Source organism: Lipotes vexillifer, unplaced genomic scaffold, assembly GCF_000442215.2.
Source record: "Lipotes vexillifer unplaced genomic scaffold, Lipotes_vexillifer_v1.1 scaffold875, whole genome shotgun sequence".
Lineage (NCBI taxonomy): Eukaryota > Metazoa > Chordata > Mammalia > Artiodactyla > Lipotidae > Lipotes > Lipotes vexillifer.
The window spans coordinates 1,506,914-1,525,447 of NW_006792177.1; the positions used below are offsets into that span (position 1 = coordinate 1,506,914).

An 18,534-nucleotide genomic window follows, 5' to 3' on the forward strand; every position below is an offset into this window, starting at 1 on the left:
GGTCCCCCTGCAAGGCAGTAATTTTTAAAGTATCCACTTTATTTCTGTATCCTTTAAGCCATATGTACTACTAGAGCACTGTTTAGTGACCTATCAACTAAAGACAGACTCTGGGTGAAAGAAGTCATGGATACCCCACAACTCAAAAATTGGATTAGACTACACATGTGCATATGACCCCAGGAGAAAGTTATACCAAAACTGTTCCTCTTCCAAAAGGATTAATTTCCATTTTTAGTATTTCCTTAATACTTTGTTGTAGAAAAATATGATAAAGTACTGCTCAACTGCTGTGGATGCTGACACCATGAACAGCGTAAGGGAGGCTTGCACTGACACGAAGCACAAGTGTGACAGTGCTTCAATTGCTGGTTTGCCAAGAAGTTCCTCAATGGGGACCCATGCACCGACCTCTTCAAGCACTCAGCAGTGAGTTCAGAAAGCAATAAAGGAGATTCCTACTGAAGGACTGGAGGTTCATGGGCATGGCAAAGAAAAGACTGAAAGTTCTTGACCTTGACAGTCACCTTGAAAATGGACTCCTCATATCAGGAAATTGAGGACTCTGGATCGTGTCAATTAAAGCTGTGAAGATGGCATGGATTTGATAAATTTAGGAAGGAGTTGTTTCCTTTCCTCCTTGGTATTTTCCTCTCACTTGTAGAAAATGATGAACCATCACTCTTTGAGATTTCTGGCTTTGGCATCTCAACGCACTAAATAATGGGATCATTTGGGATTATGGTTGCAATATTTGGTCTGGGATCAGTTTTTTGTTGTTGTTTGTTTGTTTGTTTTGCTGTACGCGGGCCTCTCACTGTTGTGGCCTCTCCCGTTGCGGAGCACAGGCTCCAGATGCGCAGGCTCAGCGGCCATGGCTCACGGGCCCAGCCGCTCCACAGCATGTGGGATCTTCCCGGACCGGGGCACGAACCCGTGTCCCCTGCATCGGCAGGTGGGCTCTCAACCACTGTGCCACCAGGGAAGCCCTGGGATCAGTTTTAAATATATCTTGTATGTAAATGCTGATAAGCTCGCCAGGATGACCAAGGTTGCCTAACCTCTTGGGCTATGCTTGAAGGACATTCCGTACACAGTACTGGGGTTACTGTTCATGGAAGCAAGTGGTTAGGATCTCTCTTTTCTCTCAGGGAGCTAATGCTCTAGAAAATCAATGCTTGGGAGCACAGTTTTATTTTTAAATAGTAACTTAATTGTTAAGATTGCTGATGGACTGGGTGAGCCAAGAGAAAGACAGCTTTTAACAGTTCCCTACCTTAACAAGAGGTGTCAGATCTTATATTAAGATGTGAAAACTTCAAGAATAGTGTGGGGAACACCATTTCAGAGCTCATGGTGTAGTTCAGGAATTAAGATCCTTATAATAGCTAAGGAGGAAGATCCTAAATGGCAAAGATTTGTTGTTGCCACCTTTCAACTTAAGTCAATGAATTAAGTCAACCTGTATATGATAAAAACACCAAAATGAGGCATCTGGTTAAATGTTGGGGGGGTTTGCTTTATCTGCCTTGCTTACCCACCCTGCCCTGTAATGCCTTTAATCATGAAGATGGAATAAACTGTAACATTTAGTTTCTAAAAAATAAAGTACTGCTCAAGAAGTTATCTAGATTAGTGCCTTCCAAAGAGGACATACCAATCACAATAGGGTACGTATGTTTATATCAACAAAATGATCTTTGCCAGTTTGACAAGTGAAATGTCTTCTTGTAGTTCAATTCTGTAATTCTCTTGGATGAGGCTGTGCATCTCTGTACATGAATATAGTATTTTACAAGAGAAGCAGCTACAATTAGGGCTAAATTTTTTCAAGGCAACACTTCTTGACTCGTATTAAGCACCCAGCATATCAAAGGTTTTTCTGAAAATAAAGAAACATACCAGGTGCATTTATAATATTCTCTTAAGAGTTTATTATAAACTAGTGTCACAGGCCACAAGGAAGTAAAAGGACTATGTACAGCCTTACGGGAAACAGGCAGGGAGCTGAGGAGGGCCAAGATGAGTCTAGGGCCTTGGTGGGCGCATTCCCGGGGGAGGGGGCCCTGTAAGGGAAACCAGACAATCCGGTGAGACTCCGCGAACAACAGCTTAACAAACAAACAGGTGTGGTAACGTGGCCCTGGGGAATCGGGCCCACGCCTCTGTGGAGCTACTTCCATAACTCTGTGGCCAAGGTCAAAGAAGGCCTGAAGTAAGAGTAAGAAGTTTAGTCAGTGCCTGATCTGCAACTTGAATCCCCACCCTACCCCAGCCTCCCACACCCTGCAGTTATCAAATGATCAGAGGGGTACTTCTCAGGGGCTAACTGGGCTCCTATGCTTATAAAGCTCATAAATGGAAAACCCGAATTAGAGACACAGTGGTCAGCAGGTTTGGCCGTGGGTTAACTTAGAGGCCACTATGGCTCGGTAGAAAAAACACTGGTCTGGACACTGAGCTCTCTGGGCCTGTTTCCTCATCTATAAAATGAGAGAGCTGATCTACTTCAGCATTTCTCAAACTGGAATTAAACAGATATACATAATAGTGTAGCAAAGCACAGAGCCCCTCCTTAATTACTGGACACTCCCAAACCAAAGGGCATAAGACCTGTCATGCCCTGTCATGCAACAGAATGCATTATTTCACAGTGACCTGAGAATACTGCCCTGGACACTGAGCCCTGTGTACAGGGCTGCTCTCACTGTTCTAAGAGGGAGGTAAGGTCAATTTAAGAAATGCTTGTTCCCTCTTTCCTTTCTGGACAAAACTGTCCTCTAAGAGTTCACTGCCCGAGGCTTAAGGCCTAAAAGCCCAAAGGTATGGTCAAAATCCAATCTTCCCTCCATTGCCCATCCCAACATGGCTCTAGAGAAGGAAGTCAACGCCACTGCTGAAGGCACTTACCACGCATCCCTGGGGGAGGGGGCCGCATGCCTGGTGGGGGCATGCCCATTGGAGTGCCTCGTCCAGGGGGAATCCCCATTGGGGGACCCATGGGAGGCCTCATACCAGGAGGTGGGCCCATCATGCCTGCAAGAAAAAAGCCCCAAGAATATAGCTCAAGCGTCTGTCTTAAAAAGGTAGCAGGAAACATACAAAACTGTCCACCAAGTTTTGAGGCGGAAGGACCATTCCACCCTCCCAGCCCCTCCTAGCAAACCAGGACTTGAGCCAAAGAAGTGAGGCTCTTGCCCAGACAGTTCCACAGTCAGTCAACCAAGCTGGATCTCAGAGTAATCCTGCTTAATTACACAAACTCATCAGCAGTTTCTGTCAAGGTTATGTCTCATCATAAATCCAGCTAAGGCATCTTCCATCAATTAGCAAGGTTCTCCTCATGGGCTTCTCACCTGGAGGCGGTGCCCCTCGGCCCATAGGTGGGGGAGGACCCGCACGGCCGGGTGGGTACTGGGTTGGGGCCCCTGCAATACTGGCTGTGGCAGCAGCTGCAGCTGCTGCAACAGTGCCTCTTCCTTGTGGGGTCATCACCTAAGAGGACACAGGAAAGAAGTTAGGCAGAACAGTACAGTGCAATGCGGTGTCCCACTCTCCTTCCCAACTTGGTAAAGAAACAGCAGATGCCAAATCCCCTAAGCTACAACTCGTGGCATCAGACTTCCTATTTAAAACTATCTGCCAGGGACTTCCCTGGTGGTGCAGTGGTTAAGAATCCACCTGCCAATGCAGGGGACATGGGTTTGATCCCTGGTCTGGGGAGATCCCACACATGCCATGGAGCAACTAAGCCCATGCACAGCTACTGAGCCTGCACTCTAGAGCCCACGCACCACAACTACTGAAGCCCGTGCACCTAGAGCCCATGCTCCGCAACAAGAGAAGCCACCGCAGTGAGAAGCCCGCACACCACAACAAAGAGTAGTTCCCGCTCGCCGCAACTAGAGAAAGCCCACGCGCAGCAATGAAGACCCAACGCAGCCAAAAATAAATAAGTAAATTTTAAAAAATAATAATAAATATATAAGTAAATAAAAAATAAAACTATCTGTCAGAGAAGATCAAGTTTGAATGCTCAATTCCCATTTTCTAGGCCTAAGTTAAGTATGCCCAATCCAAATTAGATAAGGCACTAGCATTTTCAAATAAGACTGGTAATAGGTTGCAAGAGCTGTAGTACAGCTGACCTTGAACATGGATTTAAGCTGCCAGGGTCTACTTATACGCAGATTTTTCTCAATACATACTACAGTACTACACACAATCTTGGTCGAATCCTTGGATACAAAGCGCCAACTGTAAAGTTATATGCAGATTTTCAACTAAACAGTTGGCATTCCTAACCCCTGCATCATTCAAGGGTCAAGAATTCAAATGCTGTCATGGAAACACTTTGTTCCAATTCAGTTGGCCAAAATACTTTTTATACATCTCTACATTTTTTTCCCATTTTTTGGCCACACCTTGCGGCATGTGGGATCTTAGTTCCACGACCTGGGATTGAACCCATGCCCCCTTGCAGTGGAAGCGCAGAGTCCTAACCATTGGACCACCAGGGAAATCCCCTGCATCTTTACTTTAATAGCATCAACATTATTTATAATAGCAAATTTTCCTTTTTGCTTGACTCTGGGACCATATGTGAAGCACAGTGAAATACTGATAGCCTGACAATCATAAGTTGATTGATCATTCTGGACTCTTCCCAAACTGTGGACCCTCACTCTATCCTATTATTTTAACCACCAGACGTTGGTACCCCTTCCCCAACTCCTCACCTGTTGCGATGGCCCACCAACCCCACGGACCGGCCCAGCAAGTCCTGCAGGGGCCTGGGGCATGGGAACACCAGCTGGGATTCCTCTGCCAGCAGCTCTGCCAATCCCTGGGCCCCCAGCAGCTCCAGCAAGTGGCACTCGTGCAATGCCAGTCTGAAAAATAAAGATACATGTTAAAATGCTTGTGGCCTGGAGATTTTTCTTTTTTTTTTCAGTATGCAGGCCTCTCATTGTTGCGGCCCCTCCCATTGCAGAGGTCTGGACGCGCAGGCCCAGCGGCCATGGCTCACGAGCCCAGCCGCTCCACGGCATGTGGGATCTTCCTGGACTGGGGCACGAACCCATGTCCCCTGCATCAGCAGGCGGACTCTCAACCACTGCGCCACCAGGGAAGCCCATGACTTTTTAAAAGTGTACAGCAACTGGAAAAATGTTTACAATGTTAAGCGAAAAAGCAGGATGATATATTACATACCTATTACATGTTAAGTAAAAAAAAAAAAATACATGTGGACAAAAATTAAAACAAGGTAAGAGGATTATTCCTTTAACAAACAATATATTAAAATGAAAAAGGGAAAAAAAATTTGGTTAGATTCTCTAAAGCCTCTTCTATTTCTAAAGGTAGGCTGATGTTAATGAACCAAGATTGCCTGGAATCAAATGCCAGTATCACCACTTTCTAGTTGTGACACCTTGTGCAAGTTACTAAACCTCAGTCTGTATTATCTATAAAGTGGGAATAATTTATCTCAAAAGACTTATAGGATTAAATCAAATACTGAAGGTACCACAGAGCTTGGCACATAGCAGATGCTTAATAAACATTAACTGTTATTCTATAACTGTATAAAAAATACATATGTATTCTACTGTTTGGAGTTATGACTTTTTATGGTCACTAAACTGTCATCACATTAAGAATTGACCCGGATGGCCTTAGATGCCTCTTCTGTTGACTCACTATGTCCATCAACTAAAGAAGAAGGGAGGGCTTTCAAGTTAGAAACCCTCAAATTCTAGTTCCCTACTTCTTACTTGCAAGGTAACCTCTTTAAGATTCTGGTTTATTATCTGTAAATGGGGGACAGAAACCAGAGGATGCCTGTGAGTACTGCAATGAAAGAGAGAACCCCACACAGAGCCTGGCTCAGGTGGGGCCTCCCTTGCACAAGGTTCCTGGCCTTGCACTGGCTCTCTGCTGACTTACATCTTTGGGAGGTGGTCCCTCTACTGTCATTGAGACCAGGTTCTCCCCTCGAAGTAGCACCAGACCAAGGACTCGCTTCTCTTCTCTCTCCGCTTGTTTTGAGTTCTTTGGTCTAAAGACAGGTTTAGGAGAAGGAACAAAAAAGCAAGCATTAGAAAAAGGGTAAAGTTCAAGTTCACCTACCTAAGGACCCTCCAAGATTTGTTTTACACTATATCTACTGACAAATGGTACATGAACTTTCCCTAAGACAGCTCCTCTGGACAGTCTTCACAGGCTGAACTTGTACCCCTTAGGTGGTTGTCTCCCGTGCCAATAGGATGCATAGACCAAGGGACAGGGTAAGAGTCAAGAAAGCCCAGCCCTGGTTCACTCATGTAGCCACTGTGAAAGCCTTTCCTCAATCATCTCTTCTTTGCTATTACCCTTTTCCTCCCTCTAGCTTAAGGCCTCACCAGTGCCAGGAGGCAGCCAAAACAATTCCTCAGTCAACTGAATCCCACTCATTCCACTTACATGCAGTAACCTTCTAGTGCCAATTCAACCCCACAGGCCTGTAACTCCACCCCTCACCTCACATTAGAAATAGAAGTTATAAAGGAAAAGGTTAAGAGTTAACTACATAGAAATTATACCTCTGTCCTCAAAGAACAAAAAACAGAAATCTCCAAATAGCAACAACCAGAGAAGTATGAACAAAATATAAGTGAATGTAAACCAGGAAAAATAACCGTAACAAGACGGGGAAAGGAAAGGAAAGCCACAGCCAATATCCTAAAAGTAAACACAAAATACCCTAATTTTTTAAAATAACTTACAGGTTTCATTTTAGTGATATTTTATATTATATTAACAATAGTTTTCTGTGGATGCCATTTTTTCCTTTTTTTGACTTACCTATATTTTCTTATTTAATAAAAGCATGTATTGCCCTTTCACAATTTAAAAAAAAAAAACCCTTTCTGGGTATTTTAAGTTTTTTCTCACATACTTTTATGTACTTTTAATAAATATTTTCTAATAGGCACTTTTTTATTATCAGAATAAAGTTAGTTTCATTTAAAAATACAGAAGAGAACAATTTGGAATAGTTCTACACTGATCTGTTGGTCACTGTCTAATGTGTACCTGGCACTCAGCCATCTCTACCACATTTTCTGTGCTGTATTTCTTGACCTCATGCCACAAAGAAAACAACTGTCCCAAAGAGAATCAAAGGTAATTCACAGCCACTGGCAACATACTATGGACGCTGCACGTGGCAAAAGAGAGCTGGATGATCATGGAAGTCATGTAACTTCTCTGGGCCTCAAGATGCCTTGAATGTAAAATAGGATGAAATGCAAGACCACATCTTTTAATAGCCTAGAAGCTTAAGATCTGTGAGTCCTAAGACAAGGGAATTACCTAATAACTTATGGAATTGTATTCTCCAATTGTTTCTATAAATGCCAACAAAAAATCACTGGCCCCAAACCCACAAGGGGAGCTGAGCACTTACCCTGAAGAGGGTCAGAGGCTTCTTAAAGCAGTTTCAGACCAGGCTGCACTGGGAGAGCCCTTTAGGCTACAGCTTTACAAATAGGCAATGAGGCCAGAAAATCAAGCTCTCCCCCCTTACACACCTGTGGGGAGAACATGAGAGCCCTTTACCCCAGTACTCAGGGGCACGCAAAGTCAGAGAAACAAAAAGCCTAGCAGCCCTCCTTACAATTTGTACTCTGCTAGAAGTAGAAAGCAAGACTAAGGAAAGAGATGTCTTAGTGTCCAACATCCCCATTTTAATCTGCCCTGTAAAACAGGAAAGTAAACCAAGAGGAACTAGCTAGCTACATCACCGCCTGTCACTTGGCCCACCCACCCAAACCACTCCCCATCCACCCAATCCCTCCCCCCACAGCCCACTCCTCACTTGATCTTCCTGAACTCATCACAGTCACAGAGGATCAAATTCATATGCTTGTCAAAAGCTTTAAAGGTGCCAATGAAGATACGGCCATCTTGCAGGATGCACCTCATCCTGTAGTCGATGTGCTGCAGCATCTTGCTGCTCTTGCCCACGGTCTGCAAGGAGAAATCAGCAAGAATGGGACTCAGCTCTTTTAGACCCACATAGCCTGGTCCTTCCTTAAAACTTCTGCTGCAGCCTTCTTTTCCATGTCTGTCTTTCTCAGTAGTCTCAGCTCTGTCTTCCAGCCACAGACCTTTCCTGGGAATTCTCTCGCATCACCCTGTTTTCAACCCTGACCTGTTATTCTTCCTTCCCTTAAAATCATCTTTCTCGTATTACAATTGCCTTTGTCTATGCTGTGTATGTTTCAGGGGTGAGAGGGTAAGGTGGCTCCAAACTAATGAAACCCAAGTATATCAGAGATTAGCCATCTGCCATTGTGTAGATTATAGGTGCTGTCGAACACCAACATCTCATTAAAAAGACTGGGTAAAAGAGCTGGAATGGGACTGGCAATAAGAACCCAATCAATGAAGAGCTTGTTATCAGAAAGGAGCTGATCAGCTTGGAAGCGAGAATGGAATCCCCCAAATCAATAATTTGTTAGTGTGTCTCCAAGACTACCTTTAGGAAAGAAAAACTTTCTGGAGCTCAGAGTGCTAATGAGTTTGAACACATAATGAGAATATATAACCTGATATACTCCTTAATTAACCCAACAACCTATTCTGCTTTATAGCCTTGCTTCCAATGTAGTTTTGGTAAAATAGAGAGACTATATAGACCTCACAATGAGAATGTTAAGTGCCCTTGGCAGTTACACTTCTCTCTAGAAATAAATGACCTGGCATTTGCTTTGTTACATCAGCCTCCTATCAGTCTGACTGGTATAGGCCAATCCTAACTCATGCAAGGGCCTTCTAAGTACCAGGCACTGTGCTTACTATTGATCTCTGTGAGCTTGGATGAGCACAGGTGCTCTGAACCTACAAATGCATGGATTGGAATCTCGACTCCTGCCACCCTGGAGACCCAAGTGATGCGGTTCAGTCTCTTTCAGATGACCATTTTAACCCAATTGTAATCACAGCTTCTAACCACATGGTCTGAACCTTTATGGTAACATTTATTGGCCCATCTGTCTTGTACAGCTAATTCTTACTGGGTGCTCACTGGCAGGCACTGCCATAAACACTATTCTCCCAATCTTTAACATCAGATTTTACAGATGAGGCCACTGAGGCTGTAAGAGGTTAAGCTGTGTTGGAAGTTAGTCAGCCTGAATCCAGTGCCTACTCTTCTAACCAATTCTCCAAACAATACCCTACTAGGTTTCCCTGCTTCCAATTCACGCAATATATAACAGATACCGAACAGTTATCTTTCTAAACACAACTAAGTTCATGTCATTTTGCTGGTTAAAATCCTTCAGTGGCATCCCTCATCACCAAAAAAATTAAGTAGCGTGTAAAGCCATTAATAACCAGACTCCTGCCAATTCCTCCCACCTCATTCTTCCTTTTCCCCTCCAGGAACTTTCAGTGGTGCTACCCTTCATGCTTTGTTCTGGCAATCCTCCGGATCTATACTATTCCCTCCCATTTTCGCTGGGAAAACGCCTGACAATCTTTCAGGACTCTGCTCCAGAAAGCCTTCTTACCCCGCCCCCCGCCGTTACTTTTACTTAATGCTGAATTACCATTCCGAATTATACTATCCGTGTCCCCAAACAGAGAGTGAACTCGGTGAAGTAAACATTTCATTGTGCAGCCCCAGGGCCTGAAAAGTCAGACATACTCAAACATACATATACGCTGAACAAACGAGTTGAACTTTTCCTCCACTCGTTCATCCTCCGTTCACTCCTCCCCATCTACTAGAACCAAGACTCTAGTTTCGGACACAAGCCCTTCCACCTCTTTCCGCAACTCCTTCTCGGACCCTCACCCACCTTCACAAGTCTGAGTCTGTCACCGGGTCTTCCCCAGTACCCCTGCGGCGCTAGTACCTGCTCCGACACCCCAGACACACACACTCATGCTGCAAAGTTTACTCAGCGCCTACGGGATCCCAAGCACTGTGGTCACAGCGGCGTGGAGGACCGCAACGCAGTTCTAACCTCTCCTGCACCGAGCGACCCTGGCCTCGGACCCTCATTTCCAGCCTTCCCCTCCCCCACCCCGCCGAGCGACCAAAGTCCGGGTCTTCCCTGTCCCGACTGAGGGGCCGCGGCGGCCGGGGCCTTCACCGCCCGGAGCCTTCACCGCCCGGAGCGGCCAACCCACAGCCTCCTTCCCGGTTAGTCGCGCTCCCCACTCCACAACAGAATCGGGAGCTCCCGCGCCGCCAGCCTGTGCCTCCTCACCATGGTGGCGGTTCTGATGGCTCCGATTCCCGCCGGATTCGCCTCCGCAGAGGCCTAGAAGCCCGCCACTAGCTCGCTTCCCGCCGCCGCTACCGGAAACGCGACCGCGGGCAAAACGGGGTAAGGTAGAAGGCTGCTTCCGGTCCCGGAGCCAGTCCCTTGAGTTCCGGCCGAGGTGCTGAGCCGTGAGCTTAGAACGGGGCGGGGCTTCGGCGGGGCTGGGGGCGGTGCTAGCGTCAAACTGAATCGCAGAGGCTTAGGATCTTCTCTGTTGGACACCTTCCTAGTTTCCGTCGGTACTAGAGCTGCTCCTCTTCACCCTCACCACCCAACCCCCCGCGCCCCAGCCCATTAACTCTCGGTCCTCATCTCCCACCACTCTACAGCTCTGTCCTCTACAGCCAGTGTCCCTGCTTTTCCGTGAACTTAGTCGACCTGCTTCAGCTCCTTTGCATTTGCTGTTGCCTCTGCCTGGAATGCTAGTTGTCCAGGTATGTGCACGGCTCACGCCCTCACCTTCACGACTTCAGCTCAGATAATATTTTCCCACTAAGGACTTTCCTTGTCGTCCTGTTTAAAACTGCAATCTTCGCACCCATCCCTGTTTTATTTTTCTCCTTAACATTGATTGCTAACATACCATATGTGTTATTTTATTATCCCTCCCCATTAGAATGTAAGTTCGAAGGGTATAGATTTTTCTTTGTGCATTGTTCATTGCTGTAGTGCCTAGAAGAACACTGCTTAACACAAAACAAGGGCTTAATAAATATCTGATGAATGAATTTATCAATCCCATCCAGTCCCATTAACTTCTGAATGCTACCTATATGATCGGGTTTTTCAAATTTATTCCTCTAGGGCTTCCCTGGTGGTGCAGTGGTTGAGAGTCTGCCTGCCAATGCAGGAGACACAGGTTCGTGCCCCGGTCTGGGAAGATCCCAAATACCGCGGGGCGGCGGGGCCTGCGTGGGGCGGCGGGGCCTGCGTGGGGCGGCGGGGCCTGCGTGGGGCGGCGGGGCGGCGGGGCGGCGGGGCCTGCGTGTCCGGAGCCTGTGCTCCGCAACGGGAGAGGCCACAACAGTGAGAGGCCCGCGTACCGCAAAAAAAAACAAAAAAAAAATTTTTATTCCTCTAACCCTGGGCTCTTCATTTAACTCTTGGCCTTTAGTATCCATAGACATGGATGTCTAATAGGTATACTAAATTTAATATGTTGAAAACTGAATTCTTGCTTCTATTCACTCTTCTTCCTAAAACCACTTCTTACCAGTGTTCCCCATCTCAGAAGTTTCTTGGTTTAAAAAACAAAACAACAGGGCTTCCCTGGTGGCACAGTGGTTAAGAATCCGCCTGCCAATGCAGGGGACATGGGTTTGAGCCCTGATCCGGGAAGATCCCACATGCCACGGAGCAACGAAGCCCGTGCGCCACAACTACTGAGTCTGCGCTCTAGAGCCCGGGAGCCACACTACTGAGCCTGTGCTCTAGAGCCCGGGAGCCACAACTACCGAGCCCATGTGCCACAACTACTGAAGCCCACATGCCTAGAGCCCGTGCTCCGCAACGAGAAGCCACCGCAGTGAGAAGCCTGCGCACTGCAACAAAAGGGTAGCCCCTGCTCACTGCAACTAGAGAAAGCCCACACGCAGCAACGAAAATCCAGGGCAGCCCCAAAATTAATTAATTTAAAAAAAAAACAAAACTTGGCAGCATCCTTGACTCCTCTCTTTGAGGAATTCCTCATCCTTGATTCAAAATGTCTTGAATCAGATTGTAGTCACCTGCTCCACTTGTACTATGCTAGTCCTAGGCACCATCATCTCTGTCTTGGGTCACTGAACAAGGCCGTAACTGGTCTCTTTGCTTCCTCTCTTGCTCTCACAGCAGCCAGAGGGATCCTTCTATAATGTACTGAGATTATATCAGATGATGTCATCACCCTGCTCTCCACCTCCCAATAACTTCCCAGCACACGCTGGAATAAAATCCAGCCCTGAATCTCTCTCTCTGCATCTAACCTCATCTCCCTCAACATTCCCCTCATTCATCATCTTCCAGCCACACTAGTCTCCTTCCTGTTCCTCAAACCCAGCAAGGATATCTTCCATCTCAGGGCTTTTTAATCCTCACACCAGACCTAAAATGCACATTCTGTCACCCTGTTTCTGTCAACCCGCAGATGAAGAGATGGAGGATCAAAGAGATGAATTATCTTGTCCAAGGTGGCAGAGTCGACAGTCAGAATAGGAATATGGTGCCATTTGTCTCCTCAGTGGCTCCAAAGTTACCCTGCCTCCTAACATTATCACTTATGCACACACTTAAAAATTACTTATTTAGCACCTACTAAGGCTATGCACTGTTACTGGGATACAAAGTCCCTTCCCTGAAGGAATTTATGTTCTAGTAAGAAAGGCAGACAATAAACCAAACAAATAAGTATACAAGGTAACATTAGAGTGACATGAAAAAATAAATAAAGTAGGGTAGGGGAACTGAGGAGTGATAGGTTGCAAGTTTGGCTAGATGGTCAGAGAAAGCCTCTCTGAGGATTGGCATGTGAGCAGAGACCTCAGTCAAGTGAAGGACATTCCAAACATTTCATATAAAGGGAATCATGTAATATGTGATCTTTCGTAACTGCCTTCTTTCACTTACCATAATGTTCTCAAGGGTCATCCACGCTGTGGCATGTATCAGTACTTCACTTCTTTTTATTGCTGAATAATATTCCATTGTATGGATAGACCACTTTTGTTTATCCATTCATCAGCTGACAGACATTTGGGTTGTTTCCACCTTTGGCTATTATGAATGCTGCTGCTGTAAACATGCATGTATGCTTTCATGTGATTATATGCTTTCATTTCTCTTGCATGTATACCTAGGAATGGGTCATATGGGTCATATTGCTGGGTCGCATGGTAACTTTAATCATTTGAGGAACTGCCAGGCTGTTTTCCAAAGGGGCTGCACCATTTTACATTCCCACCAGCACTGTATGCGAGTTCTGATTTCTCCATGTCTTCACCAATGTTTGTTACTATGTGACTTTCAGATTCAAGCTATCCTAGTGTGTGTGAAGTGGTATCTATCTCAAAGTTTTGATTTGCATTATTACCCTGATGACTAATGATGTCCAGCATCTTTTCATGTACTTATTGGCCATCTGTGTATCATCCTTGCATCGTCTTTTATTATTGAGTTGTGAGAGTTCTTTATGTATTCTAGATATAAGGCCCTTATCAGATATATGATTTATAAACATTTGCTCTCATTCTGTGAGTTGTTTTTTCACTTTACAGTGTCCTGCACAATAGTTTTTAATTTTGATGAAGTCCAATTTATCTTTTTTCTTTCGTTGCTCAGGCTTTTGGTGCCATATCTAACAATCTTTTACCAAATCCAAGATCATGAAGATTTAACCCTATGTTTTCTTATAATAGTTCTACAGTTTTCATTCTTACATTTAGATCTTTGATACATTTTCAGTTATTTTTTGTACATGACATAAGGCAAGAGTCAAACTTTATTCTTTGGCAAGAAGATATACAGTTGTCCCAGCACCATTTGTTGAAAAGACTATTCTTTCCCCCACTGAATGGTCTTGGCACCTTGAGGAAATCAGTGGACCATAGACACATGACTTTATTTCTTATCTCTCAATTCTATTCCTTTGATCTATATGTCTTTCCTTATGTCAGTACCATTGCTTTGTAGTAAGTTTTGAAATCAGAAAATGTGAGACCTCCTAATTTGTTTTTCTTTTTCAAGATTGTTTTGGCATTCTGCATCCCTTGAAAATTCCATATTAATTTTAGAATCAGCTTGTCAATTTCCACAGATCAGGAAAAGGGGGCCATGAATTCCAGAGCTGGGGGTTAAACAAGCTATTCATTTGGGCTTTGTTTGGTAAAGTATTCCCAAGTTTCAGTCTAGATCAGGGATTTGCAAACATTTTCTGTTAGGAGTCAGATAGTATTTTAGGGTTTTGGGCCATATGGTCTCTAATGCAATTACTCAACCCAACCATTGTAGCATGAAAGCAGCTATAGACAATATGTAACCATGTGTGGCTGTGCTGATAAAACTTTATTTATGAACACAAATATGTGTCACAAAATATTATTCTTCTTTTGATTCTTTCCAATGATTTAAAATGTAAGAAGCATTCTTAGCTTGCAGGCCTTAAAAAAACAGGTGGCAGGCCAGATTTGGCCTTCAGGCTGCATTTTGCCATCCCCTGGTTTAGACCATTAAGTTTGTGTCTGGGTTCAGGGCCATTGCCCCAGCTAGTATTAATAATAATTTTGACGTGCATTATTTCTTTGGTTTATCTCTGGGCTCACTGAATAACTGCAGTCAAAAGTTCGCGTCTTTGCCCTCATATAAAAACTGTACACATTCACATCTGTATCAACGTGGGTCCGGTGAGGAGACAGAAACCACACAGTAACTTAAATGGGAAATTTAGCAGGAAGAATTACTTTGCAATGATAGAAAAGTAACTGTAAATATTAAAAGAAAACCCTCAGCTAAGGGAGAGTATCTAAAGAAGGATAAACCTAAAAGGAGTTTTACCTCCCCAAGGTTTGGGTTCAGCCCTCGCTAGAGAAGGTGTGGTTTCAGTCCACTGGATGGTGGAGAAGTTGGCAGGAAGGGCCAGAACTTTGCACAGGCCAGAGCTGGTCTGCAGTCGCCAGGCAAGTAAGAATATCCCTCTGCAGCACAGGCAAGCCAAGGCTGGTTGGCAGGTACACAAAGGGAGCCCAACATGCACAGACAGTCAGGGTGTTGATGTTGACACAAAGCCTGGACCATACAGTATCTGTGTCTGAAGGGCCGCAGCAAACAAACCTCTGGGGCACAAGTCAGCCAAGACTGATGGGTGGGTGAGCAAAAGAGGTCAAGGTACTGCTATAGGTGCTGCTAGAAATGGAGGCTGAAAAGCTGCAAAAACCTAGTGCACTTAGGTGCACAGCTTAGGCTGGGGCAGCTATGGGTGGCTGCTGAGGCCCTGGTGCACATGCATGTGGAGCTAAGGAGAGGGTCTGGGGAGCAACAATCAGGCTTGGAAGGCTCTGAGCCTCTGCACAGGATGAAGGTCCAAGGTGGCCCCAGGGTGTGTCCCCATGGCGCTGAAGAGAGGGTACAGGAGCAGCAACCTGGGCTGGAGCACAGGCCTGTGCTGTTGGGTCTCCTGAGCCACCATCACCTGGGTGGAGAGCTGGAGAAAACAGAGTGGCCAATCGGTGGAGAAAGCTGTGTCCCTGCAGGCATTTAGCATGAGAGAAAACTGCACTGGCCGAGAAGCAGGGGAAAAGGGTACTCTCCACGAGCCTGGTGGAAGAGCCACCTACACCAGGAGAGAGGACCGCTTCCTCCGGCAATGTTGCTCCAGAACAGCCCACTACTGATGTACCTCATGCCGGCTGACAAAGGAAAAATATACAAAGGGCCCAGATCCATTTTCACAGATCAGGCAACAAAAGGTGAATTTGGAGCGAAGACAATATATTGATTAAGTGATACCCACTCCACATACACCCAAACATGTTCTACCATACAGGTCAGCAGAATGCAGGCTTCGGAGGGAAAAGATGAGAGCCTCTAAAGAAGGAACTACTCTCATGATACACATAGATAAGACGTTGGCTTTCTGCTTGGATTCTTGGAGTGATGAGCACTTTTTATCTTTTGCAAATGTTTCTACTGTTGGAAAGCTGTGTTTGCGGGGGTGCTTTTAAATTCTACATCCAGGCGATCACCAAGTGCTTTGAAGACAAACCCTACGAAGCCTATCTTCTCTTTCAGTCCACAAAACTATCACCATAGTTGTCCTGTAAATTTTGCCTGGACAAGTGCAACACTTCTGACCTCCCAGATTTACCCTGGTCTCAGTGCTATTCATCATACCTTTCTCTTAAGTTTTCTCTCAGATTCCCCACATCATCTCTACCAGGTCTTCAACACCCAAATAATTCCTGTACCAATATATTAAGCAGAAAATCTGATCTCAAATGTTTTCACAATTTTATTAGGCACACCTCCGATATTGCAAAATTTACTTACTCTAAGATTTTTACAAGTTGAACCCCTCTATCAAAAGACAAGGAAGCCTCTTTTAGTGGCAGTGTTTATTAGACCTAGGGGAAGGTCGGGGTCCTGCTGCTTTTACCCAAGGTTATTATAATACACAAAAGAGAGGCAGCTCAGACAAAAACTATGATAAGTAGCATTAAACTTCATAAAATTAAGCTCTCTCCCCCCAGACAAAAAAATAGCTTTCTAGTTCCCAGAAGAAGTAGGAAGTAGGGAAAAGGGGAACTGATGACTAGTAGCAGCAAGGATTCTGTAAAACCAGCTCTGCCTTAGAACCTAGTAAGCAAGGTAAGCTGGGCCCCACACTGTGGTCTACATTAGAAGCAGACAAGCCTGTCCCTGTGTGTAATCTGGCTTTGTGAGATTTTCCAATCCTCAGCTGTTGCCTCAACACTCAGACAGAGAAGGAATGCTTTTATCCTTTTTAGAGCACTGATGGCTGGAACTCTAGAAATCTGGTTTCATTTTTTTTTAGGATTCTAGAATGTCATATTTCAACCTGTCCTAAACTTCTCTTTGAAGGGCAGTTGAGGGGCTTCCCTGGTGGCGCAGTGGTTAAGAATCCGCCTGCCAATGCAGGGGACACGGGTTCGAGCCCTGGTCCGGGAAGATCCCACATGCTGTGGAGCAACTAAGCCCATACGCCACAACTACTGAGCCTGCGTTCTAGAGCCCGCGAGCCACAACTACTGAAGCCCGCGTGCCTAGAACCCGTGCTCCACAAGAGAAGCCACTGCAATGAGAAGCCCATGCACTGCAACGAAGCGTAGCCTCCACTCGCCACAACTAGAGAAAGCCCGCGCAACAAAGACCTAACGCAGCCAAAAATAAATAAATAAAATAAATTTATTTAAAAAACAATAATAATTAGGGCTTCCCTGGTGGCGCAGTGGTTGAGAGTCTGCCTGCCGATGCAGGGGACACGGGTTCGTGCCCCTGTCCGGGAAGGTCCCACATGCCGCGGAACGGCTGGGCCCGTGAGCCATGGCCGCTGAGCCTGCGCGTCCGGAGCCTATGCTCCACAACGGGAGAGACCACGTACCGCAAAAAAAAAAAAAAATAATAATAATAATATAATAATTTAAAAAAAATTTTTTTAAATGGCAGTTGAGTTTTTGGCTATTCTCCAAAATGATAATGAAGTTAAAATTAATGAATAGGGTACAGAGCTAGATAAAAATAATCTTTATATAAGAATATGGATTTTTATCCCTTATATATGTCATGCATAATTAGGAGGAAATAAAGGATAACATGGTATTTCCATTAGGAGAAAGATTATGCAATGAGAAAATCTCATGTTTTGCCAAGAATCCTTTACTATCTGTTTTCTTTTAGAAAAAAATTGATAAAAAATTTATACATGCTTATTTTGAATATATGAGACATATATGTACAGATATTTAAAAGTCAGATTAGAGCTTGTGTGTATAAATTAGGTCACTTTAAATCTGACCCACTGTACCTAATTTCACAGCCAGGGGCTGTCAGATTGCCAGCCATCTTGAAAGCCCCCCAACCCAGATCCTCTCTGTGACCCACAGGTGGCCCTCACATGGATTCATCACACAAGGTGCCGCCAAATCATCGCATTTTTACACGTTCTTTTGTCAGATTACGGAGTTTCCACACCATTGTGTTACTGGGTCAGATGTTCCCATATCAAAACTGATGTTCATTTTTCATAATCTACTGCCATGTTTTTCAGAAAACTAAGCAAAACTCAACATGAAAAAGACAGTTCTAAAACTGAACACGGGGAAGAATGCTGGAGGGTTCTGAAGTCAAGGTCATGGCTCAAAAAAAGGGGCAGGACATTTGGATCATTAAATGAAAAGGCCCAAACAAGGTGTAGCTCAAGGCTTTCTGGAGTGGGGTCAAGTGAGGAGGCCAGGAAGGATGTAGGAAGCAACTTGAGTTTGAGCTCCCCAGTTCCCCAAAGCACCCCCACCCAATCGAGGCTTGACCCCCTCATTAGTATAGGACCTTCCTGGACACTGCAGGCCTCTGAGTTTGAGGCCACTGACCTCCTGTTGGAAATAAGCTCTTATTGTAAGTCTGAGCTCCTCCTCCCTGGGGGCAAAAACCAACATCTTAGAGAGTGGGGATGTGTACCTTCCTTTCTTCCGAGGGAGAGCTCACCTCACACACCCCTGTTCTGCTT

At 45.1% G+C, this 18,534-nt stretch overlaps 1 protein-coding gene and 1 pseudogene across 2 annotated transcripts; one reads left to right on the forward strand and one right to left on the reverse strand.

Moving 5' to 3' along the window:
- Positions 1 to 307: 307 nt before the first annotated feature.
- LOC103071232 (TP53-regulated inhibitor of apoptosis 1 pseudogene) lies at positions 308 to 514 on the forward strand (annotated as a pseudogene).
- A 1,393-nt stretch (positions 515 to 1,907) lies between these two features.
- On the reverse strand, positions 1,908 to 10,431 carry SNRPB (small nuclear ribonucleoprotein polypeptides B and B1). Of its 2 annotated transcripts, none has more exons than XM_007465379.1 (7): positions 10,266 to 10,431; positions 7,862 to 8,013; positions 5,950 to 6,061; positions 4,740 to 4,892; positions 3,357 to 3,495; positions 2,911 to 3,036; positions 1,908 to 2,066 (listed from the first exon to the last, which is right to left on the reverse strand). In XM_007465379.1, exons 1-7 carry the CDS (start codon positions 10,266 to 10,268, stop codon positions 2,029 to 2,031), a joined length of 723 nt encoding a protein of 240 aa, XP_007465441.1. In that variant the 5' UTR covers positions 10,269 to 10,431; the 3' UTR covers positions 1,908 to 2,028. The 2 variants fall into 2 exon arrangements, with proteins under 2 accessions (XP_007465441.1, XP_007465442.1); XM_007465380.1 differs by having other exon boundaries at positions 1,915 to 2,210.
- Between the last annotated feature and the right edge of the window lie 8,103 nt (positions 10,432 to 18,534).

What these genes read in the sequence shown, in the direction of transcription:
- SNRPB (XM_007465379.1), bottom strand. An exon ending in TTGGTGGGCCATCGCAACAG is followed by an intron (nt 3,496 to 4,739) that starts GTGAGGAGTTGG and finishes GTGTCCTCTTAG; the next exon opens with GTGATGACCCCACAAGGAAG. An exon ending in CCGAGGGGCACCGCCTCCAG is followed by an intron (nt 3,037 to 3,356) that starts GTGAGAAGCCCA and finishes TTTTTCTTGCAG; the next exon opens with GCATGATGGGCCCACCTCCT.